The 15,636-nt window shown below is 47.2% G+C and overlaps 1 protein-coding gene across 4 annotated transcripts in view; it reads left to right on the top strand.

The window, feature by feature from the left end:
* The window catches only part of LOC112234887 (protein tweety homolog 1), a 33,950-nt gene that overhangs the window by 15,322 nt on the left and 2,992 nt on the right, over positions 1–15,636 (top strand). For 3 of the 4 annotated variants that reach the window (XM_042305038.1, XM_042305039.1, XM_042305040.1), the window contains exons 5-13: positions 925–1,262; positions 1,479–1,574; positions 1,794–1,866; positions 9,107–9,182; positions 9,324–9,379; positions 9,680–9,772; positions 9,891–9,983; positions 10,077–10,216; positions 12,283–12,343. In XM_042305038.1, the coding sequence (XP_042160972.1) occupies positions 925–1,262; positions 1,479–1,574; positions 1,794–1,866; positions 9,107–9,182; positions 9,324–9,379; positions 9,680–9,772; positions 9,891–9,983; positions 10,077–10,216; positions 12,283–12,343 (1,026 nt within the window). Of the gene's footprint in view, positions 1–924; positions 1,263–1,478; positions 1,575–1,793; positions 1,867–9,106; positions 9,183–9,323; positions 9,380–9,679; positions 9,773–9,890; positions 9,984–10,076; positions 10,217–12,282; positions 12,451–15,636 lie in introns of all 4 variants that reach the window. The other variant, XM_042305037.1, reaches the window with a different exon arrangement.

Below are 15,636 nucleotides of genomic sequence, written 5' to 3'. Positions count from 1 at the left end.
CTTTTTAAGTGGGAGAACATGCACAATTGGTGGCTGACTAAATACTTTTTTGCCCCACTGTATGTCTGTCCCCATGCGTTCACTTAGGGGTTTATATGTCTGTCCCCATGCAGTCACTCAGTGGTTAATGTCTGTCCCCATGCGGTCACTCAGTGGTTAATGTCTGTCCCCATGCGGTCACTCAGTGGTTTATATGTCGGTCCCCATGCGGTCACTCAGTGGTTCATATGTCTGTCCCCATGCGGTCACTTAGGGGTTTATATGTCTGTCCCCACTCGGTCACTCAGTGGTTTATATGTCTGTCCCCATGCGGTCACTCAGTGGTTCATATGTCTGTCCCCATGCAGTCACTTAGGGGTTTATATGTCTGTCCCCACTCGGTCACTCAGTGGTTTATATGTCTGTCCCCATGCGGTCACTCAGTGGTTTATCTGTCTGTCCCCATGCGGTCACTCAGTGGTTTATCTGTCTGTCCCCATGCGGTCACTCAGTGGTTTATCTGTCTGTCCCCACACGGTCGCTCAGTGGTTTATCTGTCTGTCCCCACACGGTCGCTCAGTGGTTTATATGTCTGTCCCCATGCGGTCACTCAGTGGTTCATATATCTGTCCCCATGCAGTCACTTAGGGGTTTATATGTCTGTCCCCACTCGGTCACTCAGTGGTTTATATGTCTGTCCCCATGCGGTCACTCAGTGGTTTATCTGTCTGTCCCCACACGGTCGCTCAGTGGTTTATATGTCTAGGTGATGGATGCGCTCTTTCCTCTGTATATGTTTTTCATTGTAATTCAATCTCCAACCACCACATGTTGTTGATTATACAACTACAAACTGTCTCTGATTACATGACCATGAGATTGATTGTATGACTCATGACCTCCACCTATCTGTCCTGCCCCACCCCTCCCTCTCCACCTCCCCAGGTTTCAGACACAATCTCTGGGCTACAGCTGTCCATCGCTGGGCCCCTGACCACTATGGAGGAGCTGTTTACAGGCAGTAAGCCCTACTTGGTGTCCACCCGGAACTGTAGGAGACTGTCAGAGAACGTGGTGTCCCTGCTCACCTCTCTGACCATGGCTCGCTCCTCTGACGGGGGTGCCTGGAACAGCAGTAACAATAGGGGAGATCCTCCCATAGCAGCCCTCACCCCTGTGCCCCCCTCCATGGCCCCCACAGTGGCACCAGTCGGAGGGGTCATGCCAAGCCCCTTCTCCCCTGGCTGGGCAGCCAACACACTGATGGTCAACGAGGACTACAGGTGAGGGAAGGGGGTGGGAGTGTCTTCTTCTCCAATGTTTTAAATTGGGTGTTAAGAACACACATAGCGTGTGCCAGTATATCACTCCCTTGTGGTTTGCTGAAAGATTGAGTTTTGCGTTCAGCACCATAGAAATGTATTTGGAAGTGTACTCCCTGCATTGTGTGGTTCTATGGTGTCCTATTGCTGAGATGGCTGTTATCTCCTGGGCTGTAGATGGCTGTCCTACGTGCTGCTGTTGCTGTTGGACCTCCTAGTGTGTCTGTTCATCCTGCTGGGGCTAGCCAAACAGGCCCGCTGGCTCCTCATCCTGTGAGCACGCACACACACACAGACACACACACACACAGACACAGACACAGACACACAGACCGACAGTTAAACCCTGTGTGTTGTATTGCATCGAACAACACTGAGTTTGTAATGCTCTGTGACTCTGTGTTATATAGGCTGTGTAATATATGATGGTTCCTAGGAGGTGTGTTTGGTGTCTCGCTGACCTCTATGTGTGTGTGGTTTTTCTCCTCCCAGGATGACAGTGCTGGCCTGGCTGGCTCTGTTCCTGAGCTGGGGATCCCTGGGCCTGGAGACTGCCACTGTGGTGGTGAGTACTGACGGATAAAGGGAGGAGAGGTGGAGGGGTGGTGTGTGTTGTTGAGGGGAAGGGAGGGAGTTGATCGTTCATGGCTGGCTAGAGAGTATCTCAGGAATGTCTTAAAGAAGTCCCGGCCAGAGCAGAACAGAATGGCTGTGTACTTCTGTTGGTGTCTGTCTGCATGTGTGTGTATGTGTTTCTGTATTGCATTCAGTGTGTCTCTGTGCCCCTTGTGCTAAACTGTGAAAAGACTGGCCTCCTAGGGAACACTGCAGTCATGGCAGGGGACCAAGAAGGAGGGAAAATGGGGCAGAAATTAGTGTGTAGGTGTGTTCTGTGTATTTTCTGTGTGTTTGTGAGCAATGTGTGTGTGTGTGTGTGTGTGTGGGGGCATGCATGTCTATGTAAGTAGTACATGTTAATGCATGTTAGCTTGTGTGTGGGTGTGTGGCTTGCAGGGTGATGGAAGAAGAACACAAGTCCTTTCAGAGCAGAGAGAGAGAGAGTGAGTCCCAGAGAGAGGGAGAGTTGAGAGGGAGAACTGAGGGAGAGAGAGAGGGAGGGAGGGAGGTAGGTAGGGAGGACTTCTCCAAAGACTCACCAGAACCCACAGAGAGAAAGAGAGGGGGTTGGAGAAGGTGTTTGTTTAGGGTGGTGTAGAAATGGGACTAGTGGGACAGCCAGTGACCGTAAAAACACCATTTGATTCTATGCTATGACACCATCTTGGCCATTCTATTGATTGATGCCGACCACAACACCACAGACCACAACACCACAGACCAGAACACATAATTACAGTAAAAGCAACAAATTATTCTAGCATTTAAATAAAGGTTCAATAAAAATAAAATAAACATTTGGAGGGAATAGAGAACATAGAGATCTTTATTCAATTTGCATTGATAAAGAATTGGCAGCGAGCCAGGAATATAGAACTGTTGATGACATTTGCTGAGAACTGCCAGGGAGTGTTCTTTCTTGCAACTGTCCCATTCCAAATCCATGCCTTGGAAGTTTGTCAGGAGAGACATTTGTGTGTGTGTGTGTGCGTGCCCCTGTGTGCGCCCCTGTGTCTATGAAAGAAGGTTGAAAGGCCTGGAGGGAGAGTGCTTCAAGCAGACCAGTGTCATGTGGAGCTGGCTGGAGATGTCTCAGAGCCCGTCCAGCGGTCCACACAGAGCCCTTCTGTCCCTGGCCACTGACAGACAAAACAAGACCCAGCTGTGGGTCTAAACTGCCCTGGACCGACTCTCTCTCTCTCTCTCTCTCTGTGTGTCTGGGTCTCTCACTCCCTCTCCTGGCCAGCCTGCCCCTTGTTCTGTGTCTGTGTGCCTGCAGCTCTTTTTACAATGTGGCAGTCAGGAGGGAGGAAAAAGGAAGGGATCGATGTAAATGAAAAGAGAGAGAGAGGATGATAGTGATAGAGAAAGGGAGGAAACAGTTGAGAGAGGAGAAAAGCGGGATGAGAGAGGGAGAGAGTGAGATGGAAAGAGAAACCCAGAGCAGGTCTATACAGTATGGAGAGGGACAGTAGGTCTATACAGTATGGAGAGGGACAGTAGGTCTATACAGTATGGAGAGGGACAGTAGATCTATACAGTATGGAGAAGGACAGTAGGTCTATACAGTATGGAGAGGGACAGTAGGTCTATACAGTATGGAGAGGGACAGTAGGTCTATACAGTATGGAGAGGGACAGTAGGTCTATACAGTATGGAGAGGGACAGGAGAGGGACAGGTCTATGCCGCATGGAGAGGGACAGTAGGTCTATACAGTATGGAGAAGGACAGTAGGTATTTGCATTATGGAGAGGGACAGTACGTCCATACAGTATGGGGAGGGACAGTAGGTCTATGCCGCATGGAGAGGGACAGTAGATCTATACAGTATGGAGAAGGACAGTAGGTCTATACAACATGGAGAGGGACAGTAGGTCTATGCCGCATGGAGAGGGACAGTAGATCTATACAGTATGGAGAAGGACAGTAGGTATTTGCATTATGGAGAGGGACAGTACGTCCATACAGTATGGGGAGGGACAGTAGGTCTATGCCGCATGGAGAGGGACAGTAGATCTATACAGTATGGAGAAGGACAGTAGGTCTATACAGCATGGAGAGGGACAGTACGTCCATACAGTATGGGGAGGGACAGTAGGTCTATGCCGCATGGAGAGGGACAGTAGGTCTATACAGTATGGAGAGGGACAGTGGGTCTATGCAGTATGGAGAAGGACAGTAGGTCTATACAGTATGGAGAGGGACAGTAGATCTATACAACATGGAGAGGGACAGTAGGTCTATACAGTATGGAGAGGGACAGTAGATCTATGCAGCATGGAGAGGGACAGTAGGTATATGCAGCATGGAGAGGGACAGTAGGTATTTGCATTATGGAGAGGGACAGTAGGTCTATACAGTATGGAGAGGGACAGTAGGTCTATGCCGCATGGAGAGGGACAGTAGGTCTATACAGTATGGAGAAGGACAGTAGGTCTATACAGTATGGAGAAGGACAGTAGGTCTATACAACATGGAGAGGGACAGTAGGTCTATGCCGCATGGAGAGGGACAGTAGATCTATACAGTATGGAGAAGGACAGTAGGTATTTGCATTATGGAGAGGGACAGTACGTCCATACAGTATGGGGAGGGACAGTAGGTCTATGCCGCATGGAGAGGGACAGTAGATCTATACAGTATGGAGAAGGACAGTAGGTCTATACAGTATGGAGAGGGACAGTGGGTCTATGCAGTATGGAGAGGGACAGTAGGTCTACAGTATGGAGAGGGACAGTAGATCTATGCAGCATGGAGAGGGACAGTAGGTATATGCAGCATGGAGAGGGACAGTAGGTATTTGCATTATGGAGAGGGACAGTAGGTCTATACAGTATGGAGAGGGACAGTAGGTCTATACAGTATGGGGAGGGACAGTAGGTCTATGCAGCATGGAGAGGGACAGTAGGTCTATACAGTATGGAGGAGGGGTCTATGCAGTATGGTCTATACAGTATGGAGAGGGACAGTAGGTCTATGCAGCATGGAGAGGGACAGTAGGTCTATACAGTATGGAGAGGGACAGTAGGTCTATACAGTATGGAGAGGGACAGTAGGTCTATACAGCATGGAGAGGGACAGTAGGTCTATACAACATGGAGAGGGACAGTAGGTCTATACAACATGGAGAGGGACAGTAGGTCTATACAGTATGGAGAGGGACAGTAGGTCTATACAGTATGGAAAGGGACAGTAGGTCTATACAGTATGGAGAGGGACAGTAGGTCTATGCAGCATGGATAGGAACAGTAGGTATTTGCATTATGGAGAAGGACAGTAGGTCTATACAGTATGGAGAGGGACAGTAGGTCTATACAGTATGGAGAGGGACAGTAGGTCTATGCCGCATGGAGAGGGTATATACAGTACAGTAGGTCTATACAGCATGGAGAGGGACAGTAGGTCTATGGACAGGTATATGGGAGAGGGAGTAGTAGGTCTATACAGTATGGAGAGGTAGGTCTAGTAGGTCTATACAGTATGGAGAGGGACAGTAGGTCTATACAGCATGGAGAGGGACAGTGGGTCTATACAGTATGGAGAGGGACAGTAGGTCTATACAGTATGGAGAGGGACAGTAGGTCTATACAGTTTGGAGAGGGACAGTAGGTCTATACAGTATGGAGAGGTACAGTAGGTCTATACAGTATGGAGAGGGACAGTAGGTCTATGCAACATGGATAGGAACAGTAGGTATATACAGTATGGAGAGGTACAGTAGGTCTATGCAGCATGGATAGGTACAGTAGGTCTATACAGTATGGATAGGAACAGTAGGTATATGCAGCATGGATAGCAACAGTAGGTATATACAGTATGGAGAGGGTCTACAGTAGGTCTAGCAGCATGGATAGGTACAGTAGGTCTATGCAGCATGGATAGGAACAGTAGGTATATACAGTATGGAGGTATATACAGATGGACACAGTAGGTATATACAGTATGGATAGGAACAGTAGGTATATGCAGCATGGATAGGAACAGTAGGTATATACAGTATGGAGAGGTACAGTAGGTCTATGCAGCATGGAGAGGTACAGTAGGTCTATGCAGCATGGAGAGGGACAGTAGGTATTTGCATTATGGAGAGGGACAGTAGATCTATACAGTATGGATAGGAACAGTAGGTATTTGCATTATGGAGAGGTACAGTAGGTCTATGCAGCATGGAGAGGGACAGTAGGTATTTGCATTATGGAGAGGTACAGTAGGAATATACAGTATGGAGAGGTACAGTAGGTCTATGCAGCATGGATAGCAACAGTAGGTATATGCAGCATGGATAGGAACAGTAGGTATATACAGTATGGAGAGGTACAGTAGGTCTATGCAGCATGGAGAGGTACAGTAGGTCTATGCAGCATGGAGAGGGACAGTAGGTATTTGCATTATGGAGAGGGACAGTAGATCTATACAGTATGGATAGGAACAGTAGGTATTTGCATTATGGAGAGGGACAGTAGATCTATGCAGCATGGATAGGAACAGTAGGTCTATACAGTATGGAGAGGGACAGTAGGTCTATGCCGCATGGAGAGGGACAGTAGGTCTATACAGTATGGAGAGGGACAGTAGGTCTATACAGTATGGAGAGGGACAGTAGGTCTATACAGTATGGAGAGGGACAGTAGGTCTATACAGTATGGAGAGGGACAGTAGGTCTATACAACATGGAGAGGACAGTAGGTCTATACAGTATGGAGAGGGACAGTAGGCATATGCAACATATACAGTATGGAGAGGGACAGTAGGTCTATACAGTTTGGAGAGGGACAGTAGGTCTATACAGCATGGAGAGGGACAGTATGGAGAGGAGACAGTAGGTCTATACAACATGGAGAGGGACAGTAGATCTTTACAGTATGGAGAGGGACAGTAGATCTATACAGTATGGAGAGGGACAGTAGATCTTTACAGTATGGAGAGGGACAGTAGATCTTTACAGTATGGAGAGGGACAGTAGATCTATACAGTATGGAGAGGGACAGTAGATCTATGCAGCATGGAGAGGTACAGTAGGTCTATGCAGCATGGAGAGGTACAGTAGGTCTATACAGCATGGAGAGGTACAGTAGGTCTATGCAGCATGGAGAGGTACAGTAGGTCTATGCAGCATGGAGAGGTACATAGGTCTATAGGTATGGAGAGGGACAGTAGGTCTATGCAGCATGGAGAGGTACAGTAGGTCTATGCAGCATGGAGAGGTACAGTAGGTCTATACAGCATGGAGAGGGACAGTAGGTATATGCAGCATGGAGAGGTACAGTAGGTCTATGCAGCATGGAGAGGTACAGTAGGTCTATGCAGCATGGAGAGGTACAGTAGGTCTATGCAGCATGGAGAGGTACAGTAGGTCTATGCAGCATGGAGAGGGACAGTAGATCTATACAACATGGAGAGGTACAGTAGGTCTATACAGCATGGAGAGGTACAGTAGGTCTATGCAGCATGGAGAGGTACAGTAGGTCTATGCAGCATGGAGAGGGACAGTAGATCTATACAGCATGGAGAGGTACAGTAGGTCTATGCAGCATGGAGAGGTACAGTAGGTCTATGCAGCATGGAGAGGTACAGTAGGTCTATGCAGCATGGAGAGGTACAGTAGGTATATACAGTATGGAGAGGTACAGTAGGTCTATACAGTATGGATAGGAAGAGTAGGTATATGCAGCATGGATAGCAACAGTAGGTATATACAGTTTGGAGAGGTACAGTAGGTCTATGCAGCATGGAGAGGTACAGTAGGTCTATACAACATGGATAGGTACAGTAGGTATATGCAGCATGGAGAGGTACAGTAGGTCTATACAGTATGGAGAGGGACAGTAGGTCTATACAGTTTGGAGAGGTACAGTAGGTCTATACAGTATGGAGAGGGACAGTAGGTCTATACAACATGGAGAGGGACAGTAGGTCTATACAACATGGAGAGGTACAGTAGGTATATGCAGCATGGAGAGGTACAGTAGGTCTATACAGTATGGATAGGAACAGTAGGTATATGCAGCATGGATAGCAACAGTAGGTATATACAGTATGGAGAGGTACAGTAGGTCTATGCAGCATGGATAGGTACAGTAGGTCTATGCAGCATGGATAGGAACAGTAGGTATATACAGTATGGATAGGAACAGTAGGTATATACAGTATGGATAGGAACAGTAGGTATATGCAGCATGGATAGGAACAGTAGGTATATACAGTATGGAGAGGTACAGTAGGTCTATGCAGCATGGAGAGGGACAGTAGGTATTTGCATTATGGAGAGGTACAGTAGGAATATACAGTATGGAGAGGTACAGTAGGTCTATGCAGCATGGATAGCAACAGTAGGTATATGCAGCATGGATAGGAACAGTAGGTATATACAGTATGGAGAGGTACAGTAGGTCTATGCAGCATGGAGAGGTACAGTAGGTCTATGCAGCATGGAGAGGGACAGTAGGTATTTGCATTATGGAGAGGGACAGTAGATCTATACAGTATGGATAGGAACAGTAGGTATTTGCATTATGGAGAGGGACAGTAGATCTATGCAGCATGGATAGGAACAGTAGGTATTTGCATTATGGAGAGGGACAGTAGATCTCTACAGTATGGAGAGGGACAGTAGATCTCTACAGTATGGAGAGGGACAGTAGATCTATACAGTATGGATAGGAACAGTAGGTATATGCAGCATGGATAGGAACAGTAGGTATTTGCATTATGGAGAGGGACAGTAGATCTATGCAGCATGGATATGAACAGTAGGTACAGTGGGGCAAAAAAGTATTTAGTCAGCCACCAATTGTGCAAGTTCTCCCACTTAAAAAGATGAGAGAGGCCTGTAATTTTCATCGTAGGTACACTTCAACTATGACAGACAAAATGAGAAAAAAATCCAGAAAATCACATTTTCTATGAATCACATTCAGTAGATATATGCAGCATGGATAGGAACAGTAGATCTATGCAGCATGTGATTCACTCAGTAAATCAATAGAATGTGCAGTGGGCCAAGTGCTGCAGTCAGATATCTGAGGAGAGACGTGTCATTCAGTCAGTGTTTCTCTGTTAACTTTTCCCTTGTGATCTCTCCCTCAATTTCTCTCCCCCTTCACCTCTCTACCTCTCTCTCTTTCTGTCTTTCTTTCTATATCCCTCTCTACCTCTCTTCCCCCTCTACCTCTCTCTGCATCTCCAGTCTGTCAGTGACTTCTGTACAGATCCTAACAGCTTTGTGCTCAACTCCACCCACTTCAACTCTGGGACCAGCTCAGGTACAGTAGTGCATCGCTGCACACTAACAAAGAGTCTCTGATCATTTCATTCATATAGCCATTCATTTTGATGCTGAAATGCCCTGACACACTTTATTCATTGCTGATTGATGGTCTGCTGCTGTCCTCTGTCCTATCCAGACGTGTTGGATTATTACCTGACCTGCAGCAGACGTATGAACAGCCCTTTCCAGCAGGTAGTAACTGGTCTCTGTAGATGCTGTGTCTCACGTAGTGGTGTTAGGGGATCAGGGTTTCAATAGCACATGGACTCTTCTGAGTGCCCTGAAATTAGTGGGCTGGACCAATGCAAATATATGGAGGTTTGTATTATTTCTGGGCAGCTCTGTAATTCCAACCCTGGTGGCACTGATATAGGACAGTAAGTAAACTTGTATTATCTGATAGGTACTGATCAGGATGTTTATAGATTATACAGTGTTAGCATGATGATGATGCTTAGCTAAGCAATATTTTCAATGACCTGTTGTCTGCAGCTGCTGACCCAGTCACAGAGGGCCCTTTCCAGCATCCACACACACCTATCCAGCCTGGACCGGAATGCTCTCCCACAGGTCCCCAAGGCAGAGGTACATCACACTGGGCCAGGGTGCAACCCATGACATAAAATGGCTGCCAAATATATAAAGCACAGTGTAATGTTTATGAAACTGAGTGTGATATTATCCTTACCTCTTGTCGTTGTAGAAGTCACTCAGGGAGGTTCAGCAGATTCTCAATGCCACAGAGGGCAACTTTCACCAGCTGGTGGCGCTACTCCACTGTCGAGGTCTCAACAAGGTAGGCCTGGTGTTTAACATGGGGTGTAATGGTCTCTGGTGTGTTCTTGCTGTTTTCTCAAGTCTTTTTGCTCTTTCTGTCTCTGTTTCTTAGGATTATATTGACTCTTTGAAAGGCCTGTGCTCTGACGGGATGGAGGGATTGCTCTACCTCTCTCTCTACTCTTTCCTTTCGGCTCTGGCCTTCACTGCCATCCTCTGTTCCCTGCCCGGCGCCTGGAGAAGCTTCCCCAGGTGTGTGTCTGTATGAGCGAGAGATAGAGATATGTTATTGATGTCATAATGTTGTTGCTTAAATTTTGTACATCATAGTTTAACATTTCCTCTGAACATGCTCAGCAGTAAGGTAAGGTTGTACTATATAGAGGTGCATCTCTAGGTGTGGGTTGACGTACTGGATGGATATGTAATTCACTACTGTACCTCCAGGTCTGTCAGAGCTTCTGTCTGTGTGTCTGTCTGTAGTAAACAGCTTCCAACTGTGTCACAGCCAGAAACATGAAGGGAAAAACAGATTCAGGGATCAACAAGGGGATTCTTTTTTTCTATTTGCGAATATCGATGTAAAATTAACAGGAGGTCTGTATTCCAGAGGACATTGCTGAATGCACCATCACAAACCCATTAATTGAACAGATAAAAACATATATACAGTGAGGGAAAAAAGTATTTGATCCCCTGCTGATTTTGTATGATCGCCCACTGACAAAGAAATGATCAGTCTATAATTGTAATGGTAGGTTTATTTGAACAGTGAGAGACAGAATAACAACAAAAAAATCCTCAAAAACGCATGTCAAGAATGTTATAAATTGATTTGCATTTTAATGAGGGAAATAAGTATTTGACCCCTCTGCAAAACATGACTTTACTTGGTGGCAAAACCCTTGTTGGCAATCACAGAGGTCAGACGTTTCTTGTAGTTGGCCACCAGGTTTGCACACATCTCAGGAGGGATTTTGTCCCACTCCTGTTTGCAGATCTTCTCCAAGTCATTAAGGTTTCGAGGCTGACGTTTGGCAACTCGAACCTTCAGCTCCCTCCACAGATTTCCTATGGGATTAAGGTCTGGAGACTGGCTAGGCCACTCCTGGACCTTAATGTGCTTCTTTTTGAGCCACTCCTTTGTTGCCTTGGCTGTGTGTTTTGGGTCATTGTCATGCTGGAATACCTATCCACGACCCATTTTCAATGCCCTGGCTGAGGGAAGGAGGTTCTCACCCAAGATTTGATGGTACATGGCCCCGTCCATCGTCCCTTTGATGCGGTGAAGTTGTCCTGTCCCCTTAGCAGTAAAACACCCCCAAAGCATAATGTTTCCACCTCCATGTTTGACGGTGGGGATGGTGTTCTTGGGGTCATAGGCAGCATTCCTCCTCCTCCAAACACGGTGAGTTGAGTTGATGCCAAAGAGCTCCATTTTGGTCTCATCTGACCACAACACTTTCACCCAGTTGTCCTCTGAATCATTCAGATGTTCATTGGTAAACTTCAGACGGGCATGTATATGTGCTTTCTTGAGCAGGGGGACCTTGCGGGCGCTGCAGGATTTCAGTCCTTCACGGCGTAGTGTGTTACCAATTGTTTTCCTGGTGAGTATGGTCCCAGCTGCCTTGAGATCATTGACAAGATCCCCCCGTGTAGTTCTGGGCTGATTCCTCACCGTTCTCATGATCATTGCAACTCCATGAGGTGAGATCATGCATGGAGCCCCAGGCCGAGGGAGATTGACAGTTATTTTGTGTTTCTTCCATTTGCAAATAATCGCACCAACTGTTGTCACCTTCTCACCAAGCTGCTTGGCGATGGTCTTGTAGCCCATTCCAGCCTTGTGTAGGTCTACAATCTTGTCCCTGACATCCTTGGAGAGCTCTTTGCTCTTGGCCATGGTGGAGAGTTTGGAATCTGATTGATTGCTTCTGTGGACAGGTCTTTTATACAGGTAACAAACTGAGATTAGGAGCACTCCCTTTAAGTGTGTGCTCCTAATCTCAGCTCGTTACCTGTATAAAAGACACATTGGAGCCAGAAATCTTTCTGATTGAGAGGGGGTCAAATACTTATTTCCCTCAGATTTCTTTGTCAGTGGGCAAACGTACAAATTCAGCAGGGGATCACATTTTTTGTTGTTTTCTTGTACAGTAGGGTAAAAGTACACAGATGTTGTGGCTGGCTTCCACACATGTACAGTGTGTTCCGTATCTGTTCCATAGGATTTAAAGGTTCATACAAAGTGTTACTAAAAACCCTAATTGTTGTTCTCATGAGTTCTCCTCTCCTCTCTCTCCGACGGGTGACAGTGATTCCGAGGAGTATGAAGATTCGGACAGCGAGAGCGAGGACCCCTTCACTTCCCATCAGGCACGTAGACAGCCGGCCGTGGGGTCTCAGCGAGGGGCCTTGCCCCCCTTCTATAATTACCAGGGGGCCGGGTGGACTCCTCCATTTTCTAGCGCGCCACCCCTCCCGTGAGTAACACAGACACACAGACACACAGACAGACAGACAGAGTTGCCTCAGAGAGACCCCCAGGGAATAAGATGACGTTGCCCCCAGTCACTGATCTAAGGTCAGTTTTTTTTTTACTATAGTGGCTGAGGATGAAGACTTGGGGAGGGTAAGTTGATCTTAGATCTGTGCCTTGGTGTAACTTCAACTCGAAGCTCCCACCTGAAGCCAACAAGATCAGGACACTCATATAGGCCCAGTATAGAGTAGTGGAGCATGCATGAACACACACAGACCTACTGACTAAGTCTGTTATGTTAACGAGCATAAGTGAAGGATAGGTACAAAACAGAGATACAGAGGTTTTAGATGCACAGCTTGAAAAGACACACATATTTACTTCACCACACCCTGTAATGTTAGCATACATGAACACATGGCAAACATTTGACATTATGAATACATTGGATATAGTTCTACCTCACACCCACCCATACATGTACAGTGATGGAGTAGTCAGAACCACTCTGCCTCCATATAGACACATACGGATCACTTTGTCAGGGGAAGCAAACACACGCAACGCAGACAGACACACACATAGGTCTGCTGTGGACTGCAGGGTAGGCAGAGAAACAGACCCACAGACAGATCTGCTGTGGACTGCAGGGTAGGCAGAGAAACAGACCCACAGACAGATCTGCTGTGGACTGCAGGGTAGGCAGAGAAACAGACCCACAGACAGATCTGCTGAGGACTGCAGGGTAGGCTGAGAAACAGACACACAGATAGAGAAACAGACACACAGACAGATCTACTCTGGACTGCAGGGTAGGCAGAGAAACAGACATACAGACAGGTCTACTGTGGACTGCAGGGTAGGCAGAGAAACAGACACACAGACAGGTCTATTGTGGACTGCAGGGTAGGCAGAGAAACAGACCCACAGACAGATCTGCTGAGGACTGCAGGGTAGACTGAGAAACAGACACACAGATAGATAGAGAAACAGACACACAGACAGATCTACTCTGGACTGCAGGGTAGGCAGAGAAACAGACATACAGACAGGTCTACTGTGGACTGCAGGGTAGGCAGAGAAACAGACACACAGACAGATCTACTGTGGACTGCAGGGTATGCAGAGAAACAGACACACAGACAGATCTACTGTGTACTGCAGGGTAGGCAGAGAAACAGACACACAGACAGGTCTACTGTGGACTGCAGGGTAGGCAGAGAAACAGACACACAGATAGGGCTACTGTGGACTGCAGGGTAGGCAGAGAAACAGACACACAGACAGATCTACTGTGGACTGCAGGGTAGGCAGAGAAACAGACACACAGACAGGTCTACTGTGGACTGCAGGGTAGGCAGAGAAACAGACACAACTCCAGAAGTCTGTCTTTCTGTGTGTCTGTCTATCGGTCTGTCGCGCCTTCCAAGACGGACACAGACCGGTCCGATCGATCACTCACAGATCTTGAGTGTGTTTCAAATGACACCCTATTCCCCATATAGTGCACTACTTTCGGACACTTGGCCCAAAGTAGTGCACTATATGGGGAATAGGGTGTCATTTGAGACACAGGCCTTAATACTGCGGAGATATGAGAATCAGGTTGACCTAGGTAAACCCCATCACTCCCACCCACCATCCACACTGTGGTGTCCAAGTCTCACGTTATCAAGTCTCTCAAATTACTCTCACCTCTCTCTCTTTCTGTCTCTGTCCTTTATTTCTTTATCACTCTCTCACTCTCTCTCTGTCTTTCACTCCCTCTCACTGTCACTTCCTCTCTTTTACTCCCTCTCACTGTCACTTCCTCTCTTTCACTGTCACTTCCTCCCTCTCACTGTCACTTCCTCTCTTTCACTGTCACTTCCTCTCTTTCACTGTCACTTCCTCTCTTTCACTGTCACTTCCTCTCTTTCACTGTCACTTCCTCTCTTTCACTGTCACTTCCTCTCTTTCACTGTCACTTCCTCTCTTTCACTGTCACTTCCTCTCTTTCACTGTCACTTCCTCTCTTTCACTGTCTCTTCCTCTCTTTCAATGTCTTTCACTGTCAATTCCTCTCTTTCACTCTCTCTCACTGTCACTTCCTCTCTTTCACTCTCTCACTGTCACTTCCTCTCTTTCACTGTCTCTTCCTCTCTTTCACTGTCTCTTCCTCTCTTTCACTGTCTCTCACTGTCACTTCCTCTCTTTCGCTGTCTCTTCCTCTTTCGCTGTCTCTTCCTCTTTCGCTGTCTCTTCCTCTTTCGCTGTCTCTTCCTCTCTTTCGCTGTCTCTTCCTCTCTTTCGCTGTCTCTTCCTCTCTTTCGCTGTCTCTTCCTCTCTTTCGCTGTCTCTTCCTCTCTTTCGCTGTCTCTTCCTCTTTCGCTGTCTCTTCCCCTCTTTCGCTGTCTCTTCCCCTCTTTCGCTGTCTCTTCCCCTCTTTCGCTGTCTCTTCCTCTCTTTCGCTGTCTCTTCCTCTCTTTCGCTGTCTCTTCCTCTCTTTCGCTGTCTCCCTCTCTTTCGCTGTCTCTTCCTCTTTCGCTGTCTCTTCCTCTTTCGCTGTCTCTTCCTCTTCCCTTTCGCTGTCTCTTCCCCTCTTTCGCTGTCTCTTCCCCTCTTTCGCTGTCTCTTCCCCTTTTCGCTGTCTCTTCCTCTTTCGCTGTCTCTTCCTCTTTCGCTGTCTCTTCCCCTCTTTCGCTGTCTCTTCCCCTCTTTCGCTGTCTCTTCCCCTCTTTCGCTGTCTCTTCCTCTTTCGCTGTCTCTTCCTCTTTCGCTGTCTCTTCCTCTCTTTCGCTGTCTCTTCCTCTCTTTCGCTGTCTCTTCCTCTCTTTCGCTGTCTTCCTCTTTCGATGTCTCTTCTTCTCATTCACTGTCTCTTCCTCTCTTTCACTGTCTCTTCCTCTCTTTCACTCTCTTCCTCTTTCACTGTCTCTTCCTCTCTTTCACTGTCTCTTCCTCTCTTTCACTGTCTCTTCCTCTCTTTCACTGTCTTTCACTGTCAATTCCTCTCTTTCACTCTCTCGCACTGTCACTTCCTCTCTTTCACTCTCTCTCACTGTCACTTCCTCTCTTTCACTCTCTCTCACTGTCACTTCCTCTCTTTCACTGTCACTCTCTCTCACTGTCACTTCCTCTCTTTCACTGTCTCTCACTATCACTTCCTCTCTTTCACTCCCTCTCACTGTCACTTCCTCTCTCTCAC

Source organism: Oncorhynchus tshawytscha, linkage group LG23, assembly GCF_018296145.1.
Source record: "Oncorhynchus tshawytscha isolate Ot180627B linkage group LG23, Otsh_v2.0, whole genome shotgun sequence".
Taxonomy (NCBI): domain Eukaryota; kingdom Metazoa; phylum Chordata; class Actinopteri; order Salmoniformes; family Salmonidae; genus Oncorhynchus; species Oncorhynchus tshawytscha.
The sequence above is the reverse complement of the archived record's forward strand: the minus strand, read 5'-3'. Positions and strand labels throughout refer to the sequence as shown.